This window comes from Podarcis liolepis (assembly GCF_965112155.1).
Source record: "Podarcis liolepis genome assembly, chromosome: 3".
NCBI lineage: Eukaryota > Metazoa > Chordata > Lepidosauria > Squamata > Lacertidae > Podarcis > Podarcis liolepis.
This window is the reverse complement of record NC_139557.1, coordinates 109,419,834-109,447,632: the sequence shown is the minus strand read 5'-3', so window position 1 is coordinate 109,447,632 and position 27,799 is coordinate 109,419,834. Positions and strand designations below refer to the sequence as shown.

The following is a 27,799-nucleotide window of genomic DNA, read 5'->3' as shown; positions in this document are numbered from 1 at the left end:
TGGCCAGATTGTACCCAGCTTCGAGGGACCTACCAATTGGGTGTTGTGGCTGACCAACTGTACCCACCCACAACACAGGGTGTCAGTTGCCCAGGTCTCACCGCAATACGTGCCCTCTTTAAGGGAGGACCTGATTTATCGTTTTAGAAGATTAGGCCTTGGAGCAATGATGGGGCTCTACCACAAAACTATGACAGTTGAAAGAGTGTTGCTTTTCTTGGCAAAGAATTTGAGCTAGTGGGGTGGAGGATTTTGATCTGAGAGCACGCAGAGTTCTCCTCATGTTTAAACCAAGCCCCACGTTGCAAAGCCTTCTAGAAACTGCATCCCACCCTGTTCTCCCCGTGCACCGCTCTTTTCCTTCCTCCCTTGCTTATGCTAGATAAAGATGATAATTACTTCAAACCTAGCATAGCTTGAAATAATAAATGATCCCTTTAAGAGGGGTTTGTATTCAAGGAAGCAAGAGCTGCTTCCGCTTGCTTAGCTTGGGTGAATTGCGGGAGACAGATCATAAACATAAAAGACACATTTTTATTTTTATTTTATCGTAGCTAGACTGTGTGTGCGCGCGCATTTGTGTGTTTAAGTTTTGTTTAATTTACCATTCAAGGTTTATTTTTTAAAAAATGAAACAAAAAAACCTTGATATATACTGTGTCGCTGTAAAAGCACCTGCTGTTACCCGTTTCATCATAATGTGTAATGTAGTGGAATTAGCAATAGAACTTCCACTTAATCGCATTTCTTGACGTGAGTGGGGAATTTAAACATGAGGTTGTTAATGTTGGGTCGTGAGTTGTTTTGCATTTTCCATTCACCGTTGATGCGGTTTATAAGGTTAATTGAGATATGTGTCTCTGCCTCACAGCACCTTGGGGTGGGGGTAGGACCCAACACAGTGACGGAGGGTGGCTTTCTTCTCCTTCTGAAGCCCAGCTTCAGAGCTCTTTGACAAGGAGGGAAGAGCCGTAGCTCAGTGGATGAACATCTGTTTTGCCTGTTGAAGATCATAGGGCCAATTCTCATCTCCAAGTAGGGTTGAGAGAGAACCCTGCCTGAAACCAATCAGCATAGACCATACTGAACTAGGTGGTCATAGAATCATAGAATCATAGAATCATAGAATCATAGAGTTGGAAGAGACCACAAGGGCCATCGAGTCCAACCCCCTGCCAAGCAGGAAACACCATCAGAGCACTCCTGACATATGGTTGTCAAGCCTCTGCTTAAAGACCTCCAAAACAGGAGACTCCACCACACTCCTTGGCAGCAAATTCCACTGTCGAACAGCTCTTACTGTCAGAAAGTTCTTCCTAATGTTTAGGTGGAATCTTCTTTCTTGTAGTTTGGATCCATTGCTCCGTGTCCGCTTCTCTGGAGCAGCAGAAAACAACCTTTCTCCCTCCTCTATGTGACATCCTTTTATATATTTGAACATGGCTATCATATCACCCCTTAACCTCCTCTTCTCCAGGCTAAACATGCCCAGCTCCCTTAGCCGTTCCTCATAAGGCATCGTTTCCAGGCCTTTGACCATTTTGGTTGCCCTCCTCTGGACACGTTCCAGTTTGTCAGTGTCCTTCTTGAATTGTGGTGCCCAGAAATGGTGGTCCATTGATCTGAGTTAGTATAAGGCAACTTCCTTTGACAGAATGCCCCGTGGGAAGGATGGGTGCTGCCATGGGCCATTTTGGCAGTATTGTCAGTGCTCAGTGAGGAAGGAGAAGGAGAAGGAGAAGGAGAGGGAGAGGGAGAGGGAGAGGGAGAGGGAGAGGGAGAGGGAGAGGGAGAAGGAGAAGGAGAAGGAGAAGGAGAAGACATGCTAGAACTTCCTCTCCCTGAAGTTTTTTCCAAACTTTGGGAAAGGTTTTCCCCCATCCTTTGAATGTGCCAGAAACTTCAACCCAGCACTACTGTTCAGTTAATATGTTTTTATAGGATTTGGGGTATTGGGGTTGGTTGGTTTGGATACCATCTTTGGGTCCCCTCTAGGGCTGCAGTTTTATAAGATGGGGTTCTTCAGTAGAAGTGATGAAATGGTTAAACCAGCCTCTTTGTTAAATTAATGGCCCGAGCCAAGCTGTTAAGCATTCTTCTTACATAACTAAAGAGTTGGCCACGTTGTCATAGAAACAACTAGCTAATGCTATTTCTAGAAGGAAGCAGCAGGCCCTCTCCTGGCTGACTCCCTCTTCTGGCATGGTCCAAATGGGATATTCCTTTTGAAGGCATAACAAATGCTCTGCAAATAGTAAATAATCACAACAAAGAGATTCATTTTCCTGATGTGCTCATTTTTCAAGTATCTATCTATCATCTGTCTGTCTGCCTGTCTGTCTGTTGGTCTGTCTGTCTGTCTATCTATTGCATTTGTAACCTGCTCCTCAGCCAAAAAGACTCCCAGAGTAACTTACATGCAATAAATTAAAGTAAGGCAGTCCCTACCTGACACAAAAGAGAGAAAAGGAGAGGGCAAGGAGGGGTAAAGGAGGGGGAAAACAAACTTGGGCACCAGTTCACAAAGTCAAATAGCAGTTCTTAGAATATCCTCAGTTTTCGGGGGGGGGGGGCAGAAAAAAAATGTGATCTTCCACCTTCACTTGACTGGTGCATTCTATCCTGCAAACTCCTGGAAATGTTTGATACACGATCTAAGGTGCTGGAGGACTTTCCCTCCCCCCCCCCCTCCATCCTCAACAACAGGTTCTTACAAATATTCTTTTCTTTTAAGCCAGCTTTGTGTTTCAGTGGGTTGTAGTCCAGGATTTATGGATCCTTTGATGCCGACAACATTTTTAAGTTATTCCCTTCATTTTTCACGTACATTTGTAATGTTGACGCTTCTGATAAATAGCGAGGCCACCATGGCTGATGTTTCCTTTTTCTTGACAGAGAAATCTCTCAGAACGATGCCTTGGGAACTATAGAATCGAACGTGTTCTCCAACCTTCCAAAACTCTATGAAATGTAAGTCAATAAATGGAATTGGAGGGCTGGGGCATTACCAACTGTAAAATGCAACATGGTGGTTCCATGGGGACAAAATAGATCTAGGACTAGTTTTTCTCTGTGTGTCTTTCTTTTCTTTTGCATTGCCTCATCAGTCTTCAGCCTCATCCTACTAGATGTCAATGGTCATTGTGCTCAATGTACCGTGTGAATTGGCTGTTGCAGGGTTGCCAACCATTTTAAGCTCATGAGCACATTTGATTTTTTTTTACTGTAGGTACCACCCCTTTTGATCACTTCCCTCACCCTCTCCCCTGGATCAGACACACTTCCAAGAGACAGAAAGAATGTGTCTGGTGACTGGGAGTGGCCACTGAGACCATATAACACTGGTCCTGAAAGACCTACATTGGCTCCCAGTATGTTTCCGAGCACAATTCAAAGTGCTGACCTTTAAAGCCCCAAATGGCCTCAGCCCAGTATACCTGAAGGAGCATCTCCACCTGCATCATTCAGCCCAGACACTGAGATCCAGCACCGAGGGCCTTCTGGCGGTTCCCTCACTGTGAGAAGCCAAGTTACAGGGAACCTGGTAGAGGGCCTTTTTGGTAGCCGCCCTTGCCCTGTAGAACACCTTCCCATCAGATGTCAAGGAAATAAGCAACTATCTGACTTTTAGAAGACATCTGAAGGCAGCCCTGTTTAGGGGAGTTTTTAATGTTTGATGTTTTGTTGTGTTTTTAATATTCTGTTGGGAGCCGCCCAGAGTGGCTGGGAATTATTATTATTATTATTAGTGCATACACACACACATGCTGCTTTTCCAAGGAATCTAGGTAAAACTAAGATCCTGTAAAGCACATAGAGGTGAAAGAGGAAGTGGGGCAGAGTGTCACTCTTCCAACTTCCTTCTTTGGCTCTATTTGCATTTCAAAGGAGAAAGAGGTAACCGCCCTCTGGAACTCGTGACAAAGGGGGCTGTGAGAGGGGATGCTTCTGCCATCCCATAATGGAGACTGAGGACAGAAGGGAGAGGAGTGAACAGGTCAGGGCCTTCCAAGTGTCCCTGTTTTCCAGGGATGGTCCCAGATGTACAGAAGTTGTCCTGGTTTCTGATTTGATCCCGGAATGTCCCGCTTTTCCTTAGGACGCCCCTATTCTCCTTGGAGAAATGTTGGAGGGTATGCTTCACTACTTTGGCAATTGTGGGTCTTGCATGTGGTAAGCCCCCTGCTTACAGATGCCTGACCACACACCGGGCTTGATTGCTTTTTCATTTTATTTACTTCAAACGTTCTTTGGCAGCCTTTTAGGGCAAAGCCCTCTCAAAGCAGCTTCCATTTAAAAAAGAGAGGATAAAACGTAATTCCCATAAAATGCAATTAAAGTTAAAGCAGCAGTTAAGACATTTCGGAAGCCAGCGCCACACTCATACAAAATGTATTTAAATTGCTTTTTTTAAAAAAAGCACTTTGAAAATGGGCAGTTTAAAACCAGCAGCGTTATAAAACATTTAAAAGTTCTGCATCTTAATTAAAAGGAGATCAGAACAAACAGATTTGTTGCCATACGTCCAGGTTTTCCCGGACATTTTTTTCCGATTTCCACCCAGACATTGCTTACGACTAGTATGTCCAGGAAATTCTGGGCGTATGGCAACCCTAAGCAAAAGGCTTTATTGTACACCATTCAAGGTCGCAATCCAGTTAGATAAAAGCAATCAAGGAGAGCGTAAAGCCTGTCTGGTGAGGGATGTGCTTCACGTGTGTTTGGAAGGAAAAGCGTCACGTGTCAAGTTTTCAGGGGGCCACCACTAAAAAGGCCCTTTTTCTTTTTGTTGTCTGCAGTAGTAGTAATAGTAGTGGGTTTGTTTGTTTGTTTGTTTGTTTGTTTGTTTGTTTGTTTGTTTGTTTTCTATACCGCCCTATACCCGAAGGTCTCAGGGCGGTTCACATAAAATATCAAAAAATAAAATCAAAACAAAACCAACATCCCAATTAAAAAAAAACAACCAAAAGTTGACAATTGAGGGCAGTAGCACCTGAAGCAGGGCCTCTGATGGCAATCTAAAAGAATGGACATGCCCATGTGAAAGATGACCCAATTTAGTTAGGCACATGTATTGAATGAAATGATTGGAGTGGGGTGAGAGTTTGCTAAGGAAATGCTAACTCCTGTAGCAATTGGGACATCTGGACCAGCCCGAAACCCAAATTCACCAGAATCAGAGGTGGTAGCCGTCAAGTGATAAGCTGTTTCCATTGAGAACTACGGTGTTAATCAGCCTCTGCCCACGACAGCTGAACAGTGACAAACTGCTTATATCACATCACAAATGCATTTGTGTAAATGTAATGGTGGGCTCACTGGAAGGACAGATCCTGAAGCTGAAGCTCCAATACTTTGGCCACCTCATGAGAAGAGAAGACTCCCTGGAAAAGACCCTGATGTTGGGAAAGATGGAGGGCACAAGGAGAAGGGGACGACAGAGGACGAGATGGTTGGACAGTGTTCTCGAAGCTACCAGCATGAGTCTGACCAAACTGCGGGAGGCAGTGGAAGATAGGAGTGCCTGGCGTGCTCTGGTCCATGGGGTCACGAAGAGTCGGACACAACTAAACAACTAAACAACAACAACAAGTGGTGGGCAGGGCGGGGAGAGAGATATTTGTGGAGAGGGTAAATGAATGGTCTTGCACTGTCAGGTTAGTGGTTCTCTGGACTAGAAGGAGTAACTCATATGTCCATCTGCAAGCATGGGAATTGGTACCAAGAATCTAAAGAACAAGAAAAACTTTTAGCTGAAGAGATATATTGGGCGATATCCACTCACAGCAGACCACCTGCGCAGCAGCCATTCCGCAAAGAGGAGTCTCATTCTTAGCACAGCGCAAGAGCCAGACCCAATAGATAAACTGCACTGGCAATTGACGTTGTTTAACCCCAGTTGCGCTGACCCTACATTGGGTATCACCCATACTGCTTTGCAGATCATGTTGCTTTCCCCAGCCAAAAAATCTCATACTGTGGGAAAACGAGACAATTCGAATTATAACTGAAGTTTTTCTCTTTTTTTCTTTTCCCCCACAGAAGAATTGAGAAAGCAAACCATCTGGTGTATATTGATAGATATGCCTTCCAGAATCTTCCCAGTCTCAGATATTTGTGAGTATTCCTGACGTTGTGGCTGTATTCAGTGGCGTAGCGTGGGTTGTCAGCACCCGGGGCAAGGCAAGTAATTTTTGCCCCCTAACCCATGGATTTGCGCCCCCTAACCCGTGGATTTGCGCCCCTTAACCCTAACCCCCAGATGTTGGGCCCTGTGCCGCCGGGCCCCCCTGCACCCCCCACGCTACGCCACTGGCTGTATTTCCTGGAAAATTGTCCTTTTGCACAGACTTTTTCTTGCCTTATTCCTGTTTTGAACTGCTGAATCAAGGCGCCACATGAGAACTGGATTGGCATCTACAGTGGTACCTCGGGTTAAGTACTTAATTCGTTCCGGACGTCCGTTCTTAACCTGAAACTGTTCTTAACCTGAAGCACCACTTTAGCTAATGGGGCCTCCTGCTGCTGCCGCGCTGCCGGAGCACGATTTCTGTTCTCATCCTGAAGCAAAGTTCTTAACCTGAGGTACTATTTCAGGGCTAGCGGAGTCTGTAACCTGAAGCGTATGTAACCCGAGGTACCACTGTATTGGGCAAAGGATAAAATGGCCCTAATAATCTAAATTGGAGCTTTCCAAACTTTTCATGTTGGTGACACACATTTTTAAACATGCATCATTTCACGACACAGCAATTCCGTTTTACTAGCAAACCGGAGGTTAAACTAACTCCTTTCCAGCCCTAGAAGGAGCGCTCACACGACACACCTACACACTGCAGCCAACACACTAGCATGTCATGACACACAGTTTGGAAAACTCTGATCTATATTGTCCAAGCAAGTGATGTTTTCCCTTCTTACTTACTCAATGCTTTTTCTCTCCTGCCTGCACAATGAGCATTTAAACTTCACATGGAAAGCCATGAGCTGCAGCTCCCATTTATATGCAGCGCTGGGTGATGAGATGCCTTTTAATAAGAAAGCATCTGATTGTCAAGCTTAATTCCACATCTGTTTGAATGGCACCCTTCACAATGGATGCAGGTCTCCCGATATGCTTGCCACATCCGCTCCCATGGGGTTTCCATCATAATTCGTGGATAATTAATCCTACCCTCTGTACAAAGTACCCTCCAAAAATAGTCAAGCTGCTGTTAGCATCTGACCTGAATCTGACTGATAATATCTCTTCGGTCGTAAGTAAAGAGAGGAAATATAATGAAATCCAGTGGACTCTATTAAAATGGAAAGGGTGGCTTTGGGGCTTTGTAGACCACACTCTGCCCCCCTCGCGGATTTTATTCTTAGCCCTGATTCAGCACAGCTAGTATGATACAAATTTCCTGCATGGGAGACTCCTTGCTGCAGAGGAGAAAGTCTGGCTATATGAGAAAAGCCCTAATTATATGCCCCACAGTTGTTGTTATTATTATTATTATTATTATTATTATTATTATTATTATTATTATTATTTTATACCCCACCCATCTGGCTGAGTTTCCACAGCCACTCTGGGTGGCTCCCAATTGAGTGTTAAAAACAATACAGCATTAAATATTAAAAACTTCCCTAAACAGGGCTGCCTTCAGATGTCTAATGGACAATAAGCACACGGACACGAGTATTTTGGTTTTTGGGTTCAAATAGGCCACAAATTTATTGGTTAGAGATGTGAGCGGTTTGGCTTAGGCATTGGGTGAAGCCAGACAGTATCTCGACTGCCACCCATCTACAGGGAGTCCAACTAAGGATAAACCACCAATAGGGGGAGCCCTATAACTTACATCAAATAGGGGCACTCCGAAGGGTCCCCATTGGGGTTGTGACATGGCCCTAGCCCATGTCTGGACATTGGAAAGAACCCACACAGCCCGATCCCTTCAGCAGGATACCCTTACTGAGGAGGGGCAGGCAGAGGCTACAACCTCCCCTCCATCCAAACAAAGGCTTACCCAATGCCTAAGCCACCAGCAAGAAAGGTGGGTCTGCCCTCCCACGGCCCCGCCCCTGCCTGGCACTGATTGGCCAGCAGTGCCACACTGGGCGTGGCCCTGCAGCTGGGACAACATGGAAGGGGGCGTCAACTCTCTGCCCCCTTGCTGGATCACTGCAGAGTCCCAGAAGCCTAGCCGCAACGCCGCCCACTGGAAAACGAGAGCGGACTTCTCTCATTTTTGATTATGTGCACTCCTGCATGGGAGATTCCCATCCAGCTCTACAGTTCCATGATGATAAATGGGGAGTGTTTACTTATACATTTAGTACCAGTGTAAAGGTAAAGGTAAAGGGACCCCTGACCATTAGGTCCCGTCATGGCCGACTCTGGGGTTGCGGCGCTCATCTCACTTTACTGGCCGAGGGAGCCGGCGTACAGCTTCCGGGTAATGTGGCCAGCATGACTAAGCCACTTCTGATGAGCCAGAGCAGTGCACGCAAACGCCGTTTACCTTCCCGCCGGAGCGGTACCTATTTATCTACTTGCCCTTTGAGGTGCTTTCGAACTGCTAGGTTGGCAGGAGCTGGGACCGAGCAACAGGAGCTCACCCCGTTGTGGGGATTCGAACCACCAAACTTCTGATCGGCAAGCCCTAGGCTCTGTGGTTTAACCCACAGCGCCACCCGCATCCCAGTACCAGTATAGAATTGCAGCATTGTAGCATTTTGAAGGCAGGCAACATTACTACGATGGGGGAAACCAGACTTGCTGGTGATCAGACCCTGACTTCCGTTTCTCCAAAAGGAGTCTCATAATTCCCCTTCCCTGATTAGCAGCATCTCTTTAGGATTTCAGACCCAGAGTCTTTCGAAGCCTTACCTGGAGATGCTGGGGATTGAACCGGGGACCTCTTGCATGCAAAGCAGATGCTCTAATCACTGAGCTATGGGCATGCCTAGGAAACAGAGTGGGCATCCACTTGTATAGATGCCATGTAGCTCCTGCTGCAGACCTGAACTTGCAGACAACAGAGCGTTTTGCAAGGAAGGCTGCTCATTTCCTCTTGTTAGTAGCTTTTGTGTAAAAGAAAGGTTAACAAGCATCAAACCCTCGTGCTCGGAGAGAAAACTTTGAGGAGATGGCGGCAACCGTGTGCCCCCGTAGCCTTCAGCTTCTCTACCCTGGCTCTTGTTTATTGCACGGAAACAAGACCAGCTTTGGAGAGGGAGGGGGTAGCTCAATTTGGTTCTTAGAAGCCGTGACAAATTCAAAAGCCAAGCAGCCATTCATCACTTCAACGCTGAGGCCCCCTACACCTGGCGCCAGCTCTGCCGTGCGACTTTGTATTATTTTTCATTCCGGCATGGTAATGCGTTTACAAATGTTGTGCCGGTCCAGCCCCGGCGCCCGTTTTCACTTCACGCTGGTCGGCTGATGGGATGGAATTAGAGAAAAGACAGGGAAACCGGCGTGCTTCATCACAGCCTTGCACACTCTGCTGAGAAACCTCAAGTGGCTTTTTAGAAAGTCATGAATAAAGACAAGGCACTTGAGCAGCAGAAACAAGTGCAGATTGGGAGATCTGTCCGTGCCCCCATTTCTTTTCCAAATACAGTGGTACCTCGGGTTTCATACGCTTCAGGTTACATACGCTTCAGGTTACAGACTCCGCTAACCCAGAAATAGTACCTCAGGTTAAGAACTTTACTTCAGGATGAGAACAGAAATCGTGCTCCGGCAGCATGGCAGCAGCAGGAGGCCCCATTAGCTAAAGTGGTGCTTCAGGTTAAGAACAATTTCAGGTTAAGTACGGATCTTCGGAACGAATTAAGTACTTAACCCGAGGTACCACTGTATCCCCCTGGTTCATCATGCACTTTGCCAAAACCTCTGACCTCTCACCTTAGTGGTAGGGATAGGTTTATCTACCAAATTTTCCAATAAAAGGAGCCCAATAGCCCCTTCCCCCCTACATACCAGCTGCACGCATTCTGAGTCAGGATTTTATCCATTCCCCATTTATTTCTTAATCTTTAATTCAGTTGCACAGCAGCTCTTTTCAGCTGGCTTTCGCAACCCCAGCGCACCCCACCAGGTGCAATATCCCAATTCTAAACTTACAGCTTGTGATCTCCTTCATTCAGCTGATATCAGTTATTCTCCTTCACTTTCCAGAAGGCTCATCCATACTGCTGTTTGATGACAAGCCTGTTAACTCTCCGTTGTCCGGATGATGTTCTCCTCCATATCACTGCCCTCTTGCATTTTTCCCTTCCCTCTGTTTGAGTTTTCTATACCCTCTCCTTCGCGAAGCATCCCTGGTATGAGAAAATCCAAACCCAGGATGGGGAGGGTGTGGAAAGGCAGCGATGCAGGGGAGAATGACCTATGGACTGTGGGAAATGAATGGCGACAGAGGAATATAGCTCAGTTGATAGAGCCCCGAGTTGGGCAAAAGACTCCTGCATTGCAGGGGGCTGGACTAGATGACCCACGTGCTCCCTTCCAACTCTACAATCCTATGATTTTATAAGCTTATTCTCCACATTAAACCATGGTCATATTCTAGACTCATATTGTAACTCACTCTATGTGGGGCTGCCCTTCAGACTGACCCAGAAACTCCAGTGGGTGCAGAATGCCGTAGCGAGACTCCTTACGGGGTCCTCGCCAAGGGATCACATTCACCCGGTGCTATACCAACTGCATTGGCTCCTGGTGGAGTACAGGGTCAGGTTTAAGGTGCTGGTTTTAATCTTTAAAGCCCTATATGGCCTAGGACCCTCGTACCTACGGGACCGCCTCTCCTGGTATGTCCCACAGAGGACCTTACGGTCTTCCAACAAAAACATCTTGGAGGTCCCGGGCCACAGGGAGGTTAGGCTGGCCTCAACCAGAGCCAGCGCTTTTTTGTCTGTGGCCCCGATCTGGTGGAACACTCTGTCACAGAGACTAGGGCCCTGCGGGACTTGACATCTTTCCACAGGGCCTGCAAGACAGAGCTGTTCCACCAGGCCTTCGGCCAAGGCACAGTCTGACCCCCTCCTTCAATAATCCTCATAGAACTGTAGCCCAATGGTTGCCATTAATTTGATTTTGAATTGATTTTAGAATGCTGTGTTACTTTTATTGTTGTTAGCTGCTCTGAGCCCGGCTTTGGCTGGGGAAGGCAGGATATAAATAAAATTATTATTATTATTATTATTATTATTATTATTATTATTATTATTAGAATTCAGATATGAAAAGGCCTACCATCTGCCTCACTTTCTCACAGAACCTTTTCCTGTCCATTCATGGAGCTTTCCCTGTTTTCAGGGGTTTGATCACGTCTAGTGATGTTCATCTTGTCCTACCTAGAGGGATCTTCTGAGTGCAAGGGGTGTCCTCTTTTGCTGAGCTACATAATAAAAAGATGCGCAGGATCTGGCTTTACGTCTTGTTTTTAATCCTCTGAATATTTGTTTAAATTGAGATGGGGAAATTGCAGCTACTCAATTATCTTCTCCCACATGTTAATTGGAGAAAAAACCACAACCCTTAACTTTAAAGGCGTAGTTAATAAAGCATCCATGCTGGTGATTGAGAAAGCTTTCAAGGTGACCAATCCCTCCTTATTTAGGCGGCATTCTTTCCTAAGTTGCAGAAATTAATAAACATCATTAGAGTCCGATTAAGTTTGTTAGGGGCTCTCATATATATATATATATATATATATATATATATATATATATATATATATTAATGAAAGGCAGCCCTTGACTTGCTTCCAAAGATTTTTCACACAGAGGATGAAATTGTTAATTGCTCCTCCTGAGTGGATGCAAATCTGTTTCCAAATGGTAACTTGCTGCCCTTTTCACAGATACAAGCCTCATTAGAGGAAAAGAGTAAATGGAGGCATTGTCTGCTGGGATAATATATCTTTGCCTTTTCAGATCACACCACTGGACTCTTTTTGTTTCCAAAATTACTTTGCATTTGTAATCGAGACGCCAGAATGCCCTGAAACCACCATTGTTATCTCTTCCACTCTCATCCTCAGATATACAATTCAAATTCAAAAAGAGAAAATAGATTGAAAAAACAACATCCCCTGGAACACTGACACTGGCTCTTAACATATTGGTTATTCTTGTGAATATGTTTTAACCAGGGTGTTAGGGGAGGGGTGGTACCTCTGGTGGGGGGGGTGACACGTTGTGCTCCTTCTGTGGGAGTTTGTCCACTCAGCTCTCGCCTGTGGCTCCTAGAAGCTGTCAGCATGCGACAGCGGCTACACCCTTCGAATGGCTTCAACTGGCCGGCTGAACCAGGTGAGGTAGCCAACGGATCTCAAACCCTTGTTGAGTTAGGGACTGCCCCTACATGTGAAGAGTGGCTTTGACAGATTGAAAAGATAAGGCCAGTACAATGCAAGCTCGGGTTACAGGCGCTTCAGGTTACAGATGCTTCAGGTTACAGACTCTGGCTAACCCAGAAATAGTACCTCGGGTTAAGAACTTTGCTTCAGGATGCGAACAGAAATCGTCCTCCGGTGGCACGGTGGCAGCAGGAGGCCCCATTAGCTAAAGTGGTGCTTCAGGTTAAGAACAGTTTCAGGTTAAGAATGGACCTCCAGAACGAATTAAGTTCTTAACTCGAGGTACCACTGTAGTGGGTCCAACGGTCCAGACGACGGTTTCTGCATAAGCTGTAGAGGGGAGTGAGGGGCAGATGGGGCTTGTCAACCTGGGAAGGTAGCCCATCTAGGAGAAGGAAAATTCTGACCCTAAATCTCCTTGTGGGATATCTTCGGGAGAATAAAAGGCTAAAGAGTAAATCCTTCCAGCAATTCCTGCAGCCAAGCTGCTGCCAGACATATTGCTCTGCCTTCCTTTGGACCACATCAGTGAGGCTGGGGAGGGGGGGTCTTGTCATCTGGGCAGCCCAAGACCTCCATACACATTGCATAGGCTTGTGCCCCGGGGGGATCACTTTGGTGCTGCTAACGCAGTGGTTCGACTTCGCCCCGGAGGCGTGCTCCATTGTCTCTCGACAGAAGTCAACAATGACTGTATTAACATCTCTTGCTAAGAATCACTCTCTAAACACTTTTCTCTGTTCCTCTAGCCCAGGCATGGCCAAACTTGGCCCTCCAGCTGTTTTGGGACTACAATTCCCATCATCCCTGACCACTGGTCCTGTTAGCTAGGGATGATGGGAGTTGTAGTCCCAAAACAGCTGGAGGGCCAAGTTTGGCCATGCCTGCTCCAGCCCACTTTACTGAAAAGGCTCTGGAACAGAGCCTCATACCGAAATCAGATCCTTGGCCCATCTGGTTCAGTGGCCTGAGACCTTCTGCATGCAAGGCAGAATCTCTACTGTTGAGCTATGGCCCTTCTGCCTGACATACGCTGTGTACGTTTCCTCTGCAGTGGCCTGCCCTGTGCTGCCCTTAGAAACAAGTGTGTTAGAAAACCTATATGTAAACACACCACACATTTTTTAAAAAAATTAAAAAACTGAGAAGCCTAGCCATGTTACTTAAGTTGTTTAGAAGGCTTTCATGAACAGAAATCCAGTAGTGTTGTATGGAACTGAGAGCTGGACCATAAAGAAGGGTGATCGCCGAAGAATTGATGCTTTTGAATTATAGTGCTGGAGGAGACTCTTGAGAGTCCCATGGACTGCAAGAAGATCAAACCTCTCCATTCTTAAGGAAATCAGCCCTGAGTGCTCACTGGAAGGACAGATCGTGAAGCTGAGGCTCCAATACTTTGGCCACCTCATGAGAAGAGAAGACTCCCTGGAAAACACCCTGATGTTGGGAAAGATTGAGGGCACAAGGAGAAGGGGACGACAGAGGACAAGATGGTTGGACAGTGTTCTTGAAGCTACTAGCATGAGTTTAACCAAACTGCGGGAGGCAGTGGAAGACAGGAGTGCCTGGCGTGCTCTGGTCCATTGGGTCATGAAGAGTCGGACACAACTAAATGACTAAACAACAACATGAACAGAAATTATTCACCTGGTGCAGAAAAGGCCACAAAAATAGTACCAAGTGAGCATCCCTGAGAAGACTATTCCATAACGGTGGTGCCACTACCAAAAAGACATGCATCATTGTTTCTGTTCTGCTGCAGTTCATCTTCCACCCAAAACTACATTTTTCATCTTACTGCAGCAAAATTACATAATCGCCTAATTACCGTACATAACATAGTGTGAGTAAATTCTGTAAATGGCATTATTCCGTTCATATCAGGATGAAGGAAACACAATGAAAATGGGGAAAGAAACATAATCACTTACATACGATTTGCAGACGGAAAGCAACGATGCCGGCAAATGCTGATCTACTGATCACATTTGCTGGATTGATTTCTGTTCTGGACACAGGACAAATAAGTGGACATTGTCAATATCCACTCGTTTCTATTTTGGCTGGAAACTTTTGACAACCCTATTTGCTACTAGCTATGATAACGGAGTTCTGCCTCCACTCTGATTGCCAGCTGATGGAAATCACAAGTAGGTGAAGCTCTGTTGTTGCACTCAGGTCCTGTCCATGGAATTCCCATTGGCGACTAGTTGGCCACTGTGAGAACAGGATGCTGGACTAGATAGGTCTTTGGCCTGATCCAGCAGGGCTTATGAACCTCACTTGGCAGAGAGAACTGGAGCAAGTCTTCCAAAGAGGATCTTAATATCCGGATAGAAAAGAAGGCAATCGGATATGGAAAATCGGATATGGAAATATGGAAACATCGTGAGAGGCAGGACTGAGATTTGGAGACGCTTTGACGTTCACTGTGGGAAGCCGTAAAATCAGAATTATAATTCGGAAGACAATTGGATCTTTTTTAATTTAGTTTTTTTATTTTTATTGGATTATGATTTGATATGTTAATTGGATGTTTTTTATTGGAAAATTAATAAACGCTCTAACAGAAAAGAAGGCAACCAGGCCCAGAGCTGTTTAGGTCTTTTTAAAGATTAAAGCCAGCACTTTAAATTGGCCTTCAAGTGGGAGCTGGTGAAGCTGACAAACAGAGGCTTCATGTGATCAAACCACCCGGCCTTAGTGAAAAATCTTGTAGCTCTTTTCCCCCCAAAACCGTAGAATGTTTAAAGACACGATGAGTCAGGTTGCACTTATTATACCAAAGCTGACATGCAGAGGAAGCCATGTTAGTCTGTTACAAGGCGTCATTCTGAGAGATTGTAAAGAAAAGGGAAACATACGCCTAACGCAAGTCAAAGGTTCAATAAGAACGCAGTGCAAGTAGAAGACGTGATGAATACTGAAACCGCAAGATGATAACAACCATGTAGACTGGGCTCACCCTTTAAAATAACTAAGTAGACCAGGCATGCCCCTGAGTTTCATCCCTGCCACTATCTAGGTTTTTCTATTTTTTTCTTTAAACTTTTTGATTTTTATTATTTAGTCTATTTCTATAAGATAATATTTCTAGCTGATTACTTCTCGTTTCAGGGATTTTCACAGTACAGTGGTACCTCAGGTTAAGTACTTAATTTGTTCCGGAGGTCCGTACTTAACCTGAAACTCTTCTTAACCTGAAGCACCGCTTTAGCTAATGGGGCCTCCTGCTGCTGCATCGTCGCCTCCACACGATTTCTGTTCTCATCCTGAAGCAAAGTTCTTAACCCGAGGTACTATTTCTGGGTTAGCGGAGTGTGTAACCTGAAGTGTCTGTAACCTGAAATGTATGTAACCAGAGGTACCACTGTATTTCATTTGTTTTGTGCACTATCTAGAGGTCCTGCTAAGGAGCCAGAAGAGCCAATTGGCCAGATAATTTTATAAAAGAAAGCTGGAAAGGTGCAGTAGCCACATGGCAAAGTTCAATCCCGCTCCTGCCATTTGGCTCAGTCAGTAGAGCATGAGACTCTTAATCTCAGAGTCGTGGGTTTGAGCCCCATGTGGAGTGAAAGATTCCTGTGATGCCTTTGCTCCCACAAAGCACAGTCAGGAAGACGAGCCATACTGAATGAGACATCAGGCCCGTCGCTGTTCCTTCTGATATATAACGATTGCAGAGATTCGTCAGCTTTCGCACGCTCGCAGCAACGGCAATCTCAATCCCTCCTTCGCATGCTGCTTTCCTGTGAAGCAAATGCACGGAGGATAGGAAATGAGACGGATAATGAACCCTTATTGGACTGTGAATGGCCCAGCTGAAACTCTACGGAACGTTTTGATAACGTGCATTACAGACACCTTATTTGAGGGCTCACTTTGGAATGAAAATGGCGGCTCCATTCATCCCGATGTCAGCTAGAATGCCATTAGGACTGGCTGACGCATTGCATTGATGCTCACATTTGTACATGAATACCTGATGATTCTTCCTTGTGCTGTCAGAAGCACTTTGGAATCATAGCCATAGCACAGCCGTGAAGATGATGCATCCTTTATTCTATCGCTGCCGTTCTTGACCCCTGCTTGGCGTAGCCTTGTTTTACCTCCACAGTCAGCCAATTGCTAGGAATCACAAATGGGAAGGAGCCCTGTTGCACTCAGAATCTTCTTACCTTCTTCCAATATTGAATAGTCCTCTAGGTGCCTAAGGGCATTGCATGTTTCTTAAATTGTTTTGATGCTTTTCTTTTGGTATATAAAGCACAGCAAAATTTCTGAAACGATGGCTGCAGTTTCCTCTTCCAAGGCTTCAACTGGGTTTATCATAATTTCATCTGCCTGGGGAACCCTGGGAACTGTAGTTTTAATATGACACCTCCAAACTGGCATGGGTTTTATTTGCTTTTTAAAGCAACATATCAATAGTAGTACATTAAAAAGGTAAAGGGACCCCTGACCATTAGGTCCAGTTGTGGTCGACTCTGGGGTTGCGGCACTCATCTCACTTTATTGGCCGAGGGAGCTGGCATACAGCTTCCGGGTCATGTGGCCAGCATGACTAAGCCACTTCTGGCAAACCAGAGCAGCTCACGGAAACTCTGTTTACCTTCCCGCCGGAGTGGTACCTATTTATCTACTTGCAGTTTGATGTACTTTCGAACTGCTAGGTTGGCAGGGGCTGGGACCGAGCAATGGGAGCTCACCCCGTCACGGGGATTCGAACCACCGACCTTCTGATCAGCAAGCCCTAGGCTCTGTGGTTTAACCCACAGCGCCACCCACGTCCCTTAGTAGTACCTTGGTGGTGGGTTTATACTGGATCATCTGCACATCATTCTACTTTATTAGTTCCTCTGTGATGCTTCCCCGGCATTACCACATTATTGTTGTATGTAGAGGTGCTCTTGTGTGGGGTACAGCAACATCACAGGATTTCAGCAGGAAGCTACAGGACATGAACCAATTGGAAATGAAGCAATATGTCCGCAATATGTCCTGCACATGAAAAACATGTAAGCAGAGTTAGAGAAGACATAAAACACTACCCAGAATTTGGAATATTGGCGGGGGGGGGGGGGACACAACAACTAAATACTGAATAACAAAATGAGGATAACAAAAATTTGCCTGCTACTTTTCTTCCTCAATTTCATTTCAGTCATTTGTTATTCTTTACTTTTCCTCAGAGATGTGCTAACAACCTGTACTTATTCCCTCTAGGTTGCTATCAAACACTGCAATCATGTATTTACCCGTTGTTAACCAGATACATTCTTCCGTGAAGTTTGTGCTGTAAGTTTTTTACTGGATTATTCTAATATTTTGGGGTTTTGACCATTTTTCTTAGGTTGCCCATGAAGGAAAGAGGGAGGCGGAATTATTTAAAACTGAATTCGTCCATGCCAAGAGTTGAATCAGTTCTAGTTTGTTGGAGGAAATTTCCACCAAATTTCCACACTGAATTTTGCACTGAAACATCTGCAAGTAAAAAAGAAACCAATGATCTTCAACGTTTTGATGTCTTTGAATGTTTACTGCATTACATCCGGGTTTCCCCTGATGTTTTGCCAATTTGGCAAAATATCCTTCCCCACCACACGCGCCATTTTTACAGCTGAAAACCAGGACATGTCTGGAATTTTCCTGATGTATGGCAAGCCTCCCCAAGAGTGCTGGGGAGGGGTGATGCTTCTCTACGTGTGACTGAGATTGAGTGGAGAGAAAACACCTGAAGAGGGCTGCAAATCCATACTGTATATACACAAGAATGCATGATCCTTGAGGTCAGATTTGTTGGCATGTATCCAAGGAAACAGGGGCAATTGGCAGGCCCCCAGCTGGCTCCAGCCCACCGGCCAGTGTGCCAGGTGAACTCTGGTCCTTGGTGCAGCATAAATCTGTGGCTCCAGGCTTCAGAAAACTGAGCACACTATTCAGAAGAGCAAATGCTGCACAAACAGAAGTGGCATGAGAGGCTGTGTGAGCATATTTACAAGCAGGTTTATTCAGCGTTGTTGTTGTTGTTTAGTCGTGTCCGACTCTTTGTGACCCCATGGACCAGAGCACACCAGGCACTCCTGTCTTCCACTGCCTCCCGCAGTTTGGTCAAACTCATGCTGGAAGCTTCGAGAACACTATCCAACCATCTCGTCCTCTGTTGTCCCCTTCTCCTTGCGCCCTCCATCTTTCCCAACATCAGGGTCTTTTCCAGGGAGTCTTCTCTTCTCATGAGGTGGCCAAAGTCTTGGAGCCCCAGCTTCACGATCTGTCCTTCCAGTGATCACTCAGGGCTGATTTCCATAAGAATGGAGAGGTTTGATCTTCTTGCAGTCCATGGGACTCTCAAGAGTCTCCTCCAGCACCATAATTCAAAATTATTCAGCGTAGATCAGGACAAAAGGAAACATGTCTGCTCTCCTTTGTGTCCAAAGCAAACAGCTAAAGCAAAAGCTACACACAAATGGAAGGTCCCAGCAAGCTGTGCTGGAGTGTAAACAGACATGTGACACACAACAATCATGCCTGTTCCTTAAGGTGGAACGGAACATCCCAACAAGATTCAGGGGTCCTTTGGGGTGGTGCCTCCACCCATATGGCAATGGCTGGACCATAGCAACACCGCTCCTGCTCCCCTTGCTGCAATAGCAATGGGAGGGCAGCAGTGATTGATCTGAGTTTACTTATGTTCTCCTTTTCCACCATGAGCTGTTTCCAAAGCAGCTCGCAGTAAACATTCAACGTCGTCAAAACATTGAAGATAATTTGTTTCTTTCTTATTTGCAGATGTATCAGTATTTGACTTTATTAGATTTTATTTTGCTCTTAGCACTGAAAGGCGGATTAGAAATCTTCCAGACCAAGGAAAGTTTGATGCCTTGTATGCCAACAAGGCATCAAAAGGGCGCGTTTTAATTTCCTTTTTTGAAATGTATTTTTTCTTTAAATCTCAGTGACGTCCAAGACAACATAAACATACACAAGATTGAAAGAAATTCTTTCCTGGGGCTCAGTTCTGAACGTGTCGATATGTAAGTACTCTCCGGTCAATAGGATTTATTTTATTTTTGTCCATGTGTTCATGTTAACCTAGCTCCAACTTTAAACAAGGGTTTTGATGCTCATGTAAACAAACTAATATTGGGTTAGATCCTTCACTCCTGCTAGTGAGTGGTGTTGAGGGTTGGGGAGGTGACCTTTTATGATTCCCCCCTCCCTCTTTAGCCTCCAGCACTTATTTTATTGCATTGCATTGCATTTATTTCCCACCTTTTTTCTCTCCCCCCCCCCTTCAATCCCCACAACAACCCTGGGAGGTCGGTTAAGCTGAGAGGCAGTGACTGGCCCAAGGTCACCCAATGAGCTTCATGGCTAAGTGGGGATTTGAACCCAGGTCTCCCAGCTCCTAGTTTGACACTCTAACCACTATAGCACAGTGGCTACTAACACTGTTCTAGACAGTCATGGGGTCTTCCAGAGCAATGTAGGAATTGGTGCTGGGAGCCGTGAGGGTGGGAAAATCTGTCTCTGACCAAAGGCTCTGTCTACTGGATCAAAAGCATTCCATTCCATGGAAGGTGAAGTCTGAATCCTACCCAATACTGTGTAGTAATTAAAAACACTGCTTTAGCAGAGCCTGGCCCTGGGAAATGATTACAGTGGTACCTTGGGTTGCAGACGCTTCAGGTTACAGACTCCACTAACCAAGAAATAGTACCTCAGGTTAAGAACTTTGCTTCAGGATGAGAACAGAAATCGTGCTCCGGCGGCACGGCAGCAGCGGGAGGCCCCATTAGCTAAAGTGATGCTTCAGGTTAAGAACAGTTTCAGGTTAAGAACGGACCTCCAGAACGAATTAAGTTCTTAACCTGAGGTACCACTGCACTGTCCTAGATAAAAAGGGACTGGTTGATGCATATTCCATATAAAAATCACTGCACTCTTCATCAACACACTTCCAGCTCTTTTCCTGCTGCATTTTCAGTATTTCTGTCATGGATCCTTTAACTGAGGTTCCTATATTGCAAGGGGTTGCAGCTCTACAATTCTATGATTCTGTGTTTCCGCTGCGTTGCTCCTTCTCCCCAAGCCCATGCAGTTTATCCTGGGTTTTTATTTTTGTTTTTTCGTTTTTGGAAAATGGAAGAACTACCCTGGAGTTGCATCCACAACAACTTTCCAGCCGATTAGGTTTCACGGACATGAAAACAGGCCTTCTCCACGCCAGACAAACTGGATTTCTTCTTTTCTTTTCCACTCACCAACTTCTCCTTCTCTCTCTCGAATCGCAACGTGCAGCAAATTTAAAAAGTAATGATGCCCAGGGTAGTCTCTCTCTTTACACTTGCCAAGGCAGCCACACATCATTCAAGCGGTGCTCTAGAGGACAGCAGGACGACTTCATCTTTCCTGCTGGCTGCAGACATTCCATTACTCAGACAAGCAATGGGCAGAGAGGCTGATAATTTGCTACGCTTGTGCATAATGTTAATATATTGTCACAGGCGACTTCGCAGTCCGGTGCCACGCTGAGGCCTTAAGAAGCCTTCTCGTCACGCAGGAACAATGATATCCCCTAATGAACCATCCCTGATTTCTCCTCCCCCTCCCTCTTTTTTTGCGTTGTTTTTTGGGGGGTGAACATATCTAAATGTCACCTTGAAGCAGATGCCTGCATTGCATTGTTGCTATCACCAAGTCAATGGTTACCATTTGTTTGTGCCTTTGTAGAAGTTTCCATGTGGGTCGTTCGTGGACGGCCATTTTGTCCAAGGATGTGCAGAATTGCTGTGCAGTATAGATCCCTCCCCAGCCCCCTCAGCCTGCCAGATCAGATCTGAGCCATATGTAACCTGAGTGGCTGACTGGCAGTTCTTCAAGGCGGTATCCCAATCACAATCCTGTATGAAAAAGATGAAGAGGCAAGCCAGGGTCAGGGAGAAATTGCAGAGGCATATACAATTACAAGTTAAAGCTATGGTTTTCCCAGTAGTGATGTATGGAAGTGAGAGCTGCACCGCAAAGAAGGCTGGTCGCCGAAGAATTGATGCTTTTGAATTATGGTGCTGGAGGAGACTCTTGAGAGTCCCATGGACTGCAAGAAGATCAAACCTATCCATTCTTAAGGAAATCAGCCCTGAGTGCTCACTGGAAGGACAGATCCTGAAGCTGAGGCTCCAATACTTTGGCCACATCATGAGAAGAGAAGACTCCCAGGAAAAGACCCTGATGTTGGGAAAGATTGAGGGCACAAGGAGAAGGGGACGACAGAGGATGAGATGGTTGGACAGTGTTCTCAAAGCTACGAACATGAGTTTGACCAAACTGTGGGAGGCAGTGGAAGACAGGAGTGCCTGGCGTGCTCTGGTCCATGGGGTCACGAAGAGTCGGACACGACTAAACGACTAAACAACAAATACAGTTACGAATGGGGTGGAGAAAAAGAATAAAAAGAACCTAGAGCAGGGACAGGGGGCCTGTGGCCTTCCATGTCCTGCTGGATTCCAACTCCCATCATTCCCTGACCATTGGTCCATGCTGGCTGGTGCTGATGGAGGGCTACAGGGCAACCAAACCTGACCTAGTTAGACAGTGGCTTTCAGTTTCATGGAGCTTCCCCCTGTTCGGTGCGTAGTGTGAAGTTCGCGGGGGGGGGGGGAGATGCAAAGGTACAATGTGCAGCCTGCTTGCTAAGGCCCTGAGACTGAAAGAGGATTGGATATTATATACGGATTATATTGGGGGGGTATTATAACAAGAAAACAATCATAATGGGCTGAAAAAATACTCAGCAGTAGATGTTATAACGGGAGATTGTGTAAGGTAATGAAAACAAATTAGTAGAGTAAGAAAATGCAGTTGAAAGGATAATAGGAAACCATGGAAAGAGTGGAAGGGAAGTATAATTTAAGATATAGAGGATTTAAATAATCTTGGAAGAATTTAGATACGTTATTATTACTATCATATGTTTTTGTTTTATACCTATGCTATCTTTTTCTATTCTTTTATGTATGGCCTTAACATAGTATGTGCTGACAACGAGACAAAACAGAAAAGCAAATGTGTGTGTGTGTGTGTGAGAGAGAGAGAGAGAGAGAGAGAGAGAGAGAGAGAGAGAGAGAGCGCCCTGGTCAATAAGGCTATATGTTTACTCTGAGAACCTTGGGTGCTTAGGATGTGTAAAAAAAACCTTTAAGCATTCAACATGCTTCACATGCATGGCACTATTGTCATCCTTGCAACAAGGTAAATCAGTATTTTTATCCCCCATGTTGCAGATGGGGATATCAAGGCAGAGAGAAAGTGACCTGCCCAAGGCCACCTAGTGAGGACATAGTAGGGTTGAGTTGCGATTCTAGCCAAGGGCATCCAGACTTGTAGCTCTCTTTGGCCACTAGATCAGCCCAGCAATCTTAGAAGTAGCTGTGGTGAGTGCCATGGACCATTGGGTGCAATTCAACGTTGTGGTATTACAAATGTTCTGTCTGCGCAAACGTATTGGCTTTTCCTCCTCCTGTGAGCTGTTCTGGGGGGTTTCTGGAACACCCCCAAGCCAGTTTGAAGGGGAAGGGGTGAAAGCCCCATTGCACAAGCAGAAACCCTTGAGCAAGGCTTCCAATGGCAGGCTTCATTTGGGCAACTTTTGTCCGGTATTAGCAAATAAAATAATGTTATGTATTAAGATTACTTGTCTGGGAAGAATGGTCTAAACAAGGTCTAAACAAGACCTTGTCTGGTCTAAACAAGGAAGTTTTGCAGTAGTTATAAACAAAGTAATGAATGCACCTACCTAAAATTACTAATTAATGGCTAATAGAAACTACTGCAAAATTAGTCTTCATTATTATCATCATCAATGCTCTGACCTTGTTTGGAAAGTCTTGTCAGGAGCTTCCTGGCTGACGAATGACTCCCTGTCTGACTCTCCCCTCAACGGCTGCAGGCTAGGCCTCAGGGGGTCCACATCTTGATTTGTTCTCTCTCCTGCTCACCCTGTTGGTTTCACACAAGCACTCATGTCAGGGAGCCTAGTTGTGAAGCCATTTCTCTCTGGCTTGTCTTGTCACCTCCAGAGGCATCACGGGAGGTTTCCTCGTAAGCCGTGATCGCCTCTGACATGCATCAAAGACGTGACACTACCGGGCACGTGCCTTTCACAGTCAAAAGGGTAATCTCTCCAACCATGACTGTAATTGATTTCCATGTCAACCTTCGCACACCCTCTTGGACCTTAGATAAGCGTATCGCTCGAATGGGCAGCTTTCGCTCTGGATTAGAGGCCAAGCATGGAGGCTTTCTGACAGTTTAATTAAATGATTCATTGTCAGCCCATCACTCAAGCCTGCCACTTTGGGTTAAGAGTGGATGAGTCTTGCCGAGTCACAATAGGAGCAGGGGAGGAGGCAAATTATGGGGTGGAAGTGATAAATACAACTGACTGCAGAAGATTGTTTGGGATGAAGCGAGGAGCCGGAGAGAGGGAAAGGCAGGTTAGCTATCGTCATTCCCTGGGAGAAAAATTCCTTCGCAAGCTTGTCGAGATTCCCTAGTATTACTGTTATTTCGTCATTTTGGAAAGCGCTTTGAGTTTCCAAAGAAACTCGCAATTGCATAAGGCACCGAACGCTCTCCTGCCTCATCCCTCAGTCTGGTTTGCACAACGTGGTAAGCCAAACTATGACTTTGAAGACTGCAGGAACACGCCTGCTACCAGATTGAACCTTGCAACTGCTTTGCTTCTCCCTGGCTCTCTTTCCTGCCATGTCAGGCTGTGTCATCCAAACTGGGAAGCACCAGGGTCAAGCGCCCTCCGCATTAACCGTGAGCTGTAGCCAAGGTTTGCTATTGCTATTTGGGCAATGTAGGCATGGAGAATTTGATTCAGTTCAGGTTTAATTCACACTTTCCTAAACAATCTGCAAATCAAAACATAGCAATCTTTCAAAATTTGCATTTTTCCTTAATTCGGCAGTTCAGTGTAGTTCTCTTGGTGAGTAATGTGTGCAAAAGTGCATGCACTAGGGCGAAATGTTCAATTTTTTTGTTTGAGAAATTGTGTTTTTGCTATAACAAAAGCGTCCAGAAAATGCACTGGAAAGCGTGGGATAAGTTTTGCTTGGCGCAATATTGTCTGAAATCCCTGCAAGCCAATCAGGATGAATGTTCAATTAGCAGGCCATCTGGAAACAACCTTAAGTAGTAATTCTGCTCTATAAATGTAAAGGGAATGAAGTTACTTGTCAGCTTGACAAATGCATCATTTTGGGGTGCAGAACCCAATTAGAATATTAGAATATTTGCAAATGAAGTGATGCGTAGCAGGATTGCCCCCTTTAAATGAGCAAATCGAACTTTGAAGAACTGTTACATTGCAAAAAATGGGACGCTTCTTTTCATGTCTTTCAGGCCGCCCCAGGTCCAAATCCCCAATTAGCTATGAAGTTCATTTTGTAATCTTAGATAAGTCACTCTCTTTCGACCTAACCTACCACAGAGCACTGCCATGAGGATAAAATGGGGAGAGGGCTAAACCTTGTATGCCACCTGGAATTCCTGGGCGGAAAAGTGGTATATAAATGAAGCAAATAACTTTCTTCCTTCCGTTATCTTTTTGCTAACATTTTGATTGACACCCTCCTTTTACTGCAGAATATGTGGCACATGGTAGATGCAACTCACTGAATTCTTATCACTGTGCCCGAGACAGTCTGACTTTCTGTGGGAGTGTCACAGTTTGAAGGCTATTGTTGTTTTATGAAAAAAATTTCTTTACCACAAATTCATTTTTAAAGGTGGGGGAGTTTGTTTTAAGAAGCATTTCAGTAAAATGCTGCCATTTTAAAAAAAATAGAATAGAGTTTAACAGCCATTGTCTCTTTATTGCAGAAGGCTAAATAAAAATGGACTCACCGAAATTGAAGACCATGCCTTCAATGGGACCATCTTGTCTGATCTGTGTGTATTATTTCTTTATTCTACTGATTTGGCTTTTTGGAGGGCATTCCATGGGAGATATATTGCAGCAAAATAACTTCTGTTACAGTTTTGTTTTCCATAGAACAGATTTAAGTAGAGGGTGGTGTCCAACTGAGCTGAACTCAGATTAGAGACACAGCAGTTGCAACCCCTCCAGGACACCATCTTCTGGGTCGGAAATCCCATGTGAGTGATGTGACCCATGTGAGATCTCAGCCCAAAATCACATGAAAGCAAGGCACCCAAAATGGCTGCTGTGCTCCGACGGGGTGGAGGGAGAGGGATGTCCTAGTTTTTATGAGGCAGTTGATGGGTATGCAGTTTATGCTAGGCCCAATAATTTCTACTCTGAGTAAACCTTGGCTGAATGCCACCCATTGACATGCATCTCCCATTGATAGGAATCAGTGCTTAAAAATGCTTAACTGTAATTGGATCGTGCTCAGTTTATTTCAATGTATTTCTTTAGGTTACAGGCTTCATACACAGCAGGGGTCGGCAAACCTTTTCAACAGGTCCACTGTCCCTCAGACCTTGACGTTGAGCGGCATGCGAAAGGGCTCCAGACAGGGGCTGCTTAAAATGGCGGCCGCTTGAGCGTTGCTGCCGCTGGCACCAACAAAGCCCAGTCCCCTTCCTCCTCTAGTCAGGGCAGGGAGAAGCCAGGAGGAGGGAGGGAGGAAGCACCGGTGTGTGAGGGAGAGGGAGGGAGAGGCAAAGAATGCACACGCGCTGGCGATCCATGCAGCGATTCCCAGACTGTCCCCGGGCCGGATCCAGAAGGCAATTGGGCCTGATCCGGCCTATGAGCCTTAGTTTGCCTACCCATGATATACAGCTTAATCTCTGTGTTTGTGCATGTTTAAGTTCTTTCTTTGCATAGGATATTGAGTCTTAAGCCAGGTAGCTTACACACAGCTAAAGATCACTGTGTTGTTAGAGGTGGCAAAACAAGGGTGTAAATCCTACAACCGTTGAGTGAAATCATAACAGAGAGAGCAACAGTGGACGTTGCTTTATGCAGAGTCACACCATGGCCCACCAAGCTCTGTTGACAACAGGTTTATTTATCGGAACTCCCATCCAAAGCTGGAGCCAAAGTCCTTTGGATCCTCTGAGGGGGGTGATCCTTGGGCCCCTTACCTATGTCTCCCTATGCTTAATGAAATGGGGGGAAATACCCTCCCCACCTGCAGGACTTGAGGTCCAGCTGCGGGACTCCATTTCGGATTGTTCTGCCCCAGAGCCAGCGGTGGAGCAAGACGATCAGGCGCCCTGGGGCGGCATGCGTGCCCTGTGCCCAGGGCTGGGGCCAGCCACCCGCAGGGCAGGGCAAGCCAGAGTAGGACACTGCACAGGGCCTCCAAGGAGTCTGCCTGCCTCCTCCCACTCAGCCGCCCTACAGCTGAGGGGGAGGCGGCGGGCGGACTGTTTGGGGCGGAGCCGAGCCTGTGGGCTCCCAAGCCACCGTGTCACTCCCAGGAGAGACGCATGGCTCTGACACGCTGCAGGCCCTGCGGTGAGTGCCACCTGGCATTTTGTCACCCCCCTCAGTGGTGACACCTGGGGCAGCCCCACCGCACCTCCACCGCATCCCCCTTCCTCCGCCCCTGTCAAGAGCAGACTTACAGTCTAAAATACACAAGACAAAAGGGGGGAAAGGAGGGAAGAGGTGAAAAAAGCAATCTCAGGCGCTCGTGCTTAAAGTTAAAGGGCCCCCAATGATGGCCACAGGGCCTGGATGGGTTCATAGCCTTTCTTTCAAAACAACTGACTAGTCAATTAAACATTAGCCATTAAAGCAACCCTAGCTAGTTGATGATGAAAAAAATCAAACAGTAACCATAACTTTTATTTATTTCTTCTTTCTAACATAGAAATCTGAGTGGTAATGACAAGCTGGAAAATTTACCTAATGAAGTTTTCCTGGGAGCCAATGGACCAGCCGTTTTGTAAGTAATAATTCTCACTATTTTTTTGCTGCTGTTGTGTCAATATCTCAGATGAGTGGTCACAACAGACAAGAAGGCACATCTTCAGAATTCAAAAATGCCGCACCCCAGCCCGCAAGACCTGCTCCCTGTGGTTATTCTGTTTGAGTGTCCAGGCTAATGGGTTTTTTAATCGTACGATCATGTTCAGCAGTGCTTGCCTCTCTCGGGCAGAACCCTCCATTTCTGGGCAGCGGAAAGGCCTTTGACTCCCACAGCATCGCCAGCCTTATGTAAATCTCACCATCTGTATTTGTCCTCTGCTCCTGATAATGTTTATTCCAACCCCCCTGTTTTGTTCTGCTTCCCCTGCACAGGATTCCAGCTCTTCCTTATCCATGATTTTAATATTTGGATAAGGCTGTAACTGAAGCTTCTTTGTAGCAGCCAAGCAATAAACATTTCTTTGAGATGGGGTTACGGCAGGGCGGGGAGGGGGGAGGAAAATAACCACTGTTTCCCTGTAGT

The 27,799-nt window shown here is 45.8% G+C and overlaps 1 protein-coding gene across 2 annotated transcripts in view; it reads left to right on the top strand.

Annotated features, from left to right (window-relative positions):
• FSHR (follicle stimulating hormone receptor) overlaps nt 1-27,799 on the top strand; it is an 86,958-nt gene that overhangs the window by 47,109 nt on the left and 12,050 nt on the right. Inside the window, exons 3-8 of one of the 2 annotated variants that reach the window (XM_083494364.1) lie at nt 2,896-2,970; nt 6,043-6,117; nt 17,586-17,657; nt 19,316-19,393; nt 25,251-25,319; nt 27,218-27,292. In XM_083494364.1, coding sequence (XP_083350490.1) covers nt 2,896-2,970; nt 6,043-6,117; nt 17,586-17,657; nt 19,316-19,393; nt 25,251-25,319; nt 27,218-27,292 — 444 coding nt within the window. The remainder of the gene's footprint in view (nt 1-2,895; nt 2,971-6,042; nt 6,118-17,585; nt 17,658-19,315; nt 19,394-25,250; nt 25,320-27,217; nt 27,293-27,799) is intronic. The other variant, XM_083494365.1, reaches the window with a different exon arrangement.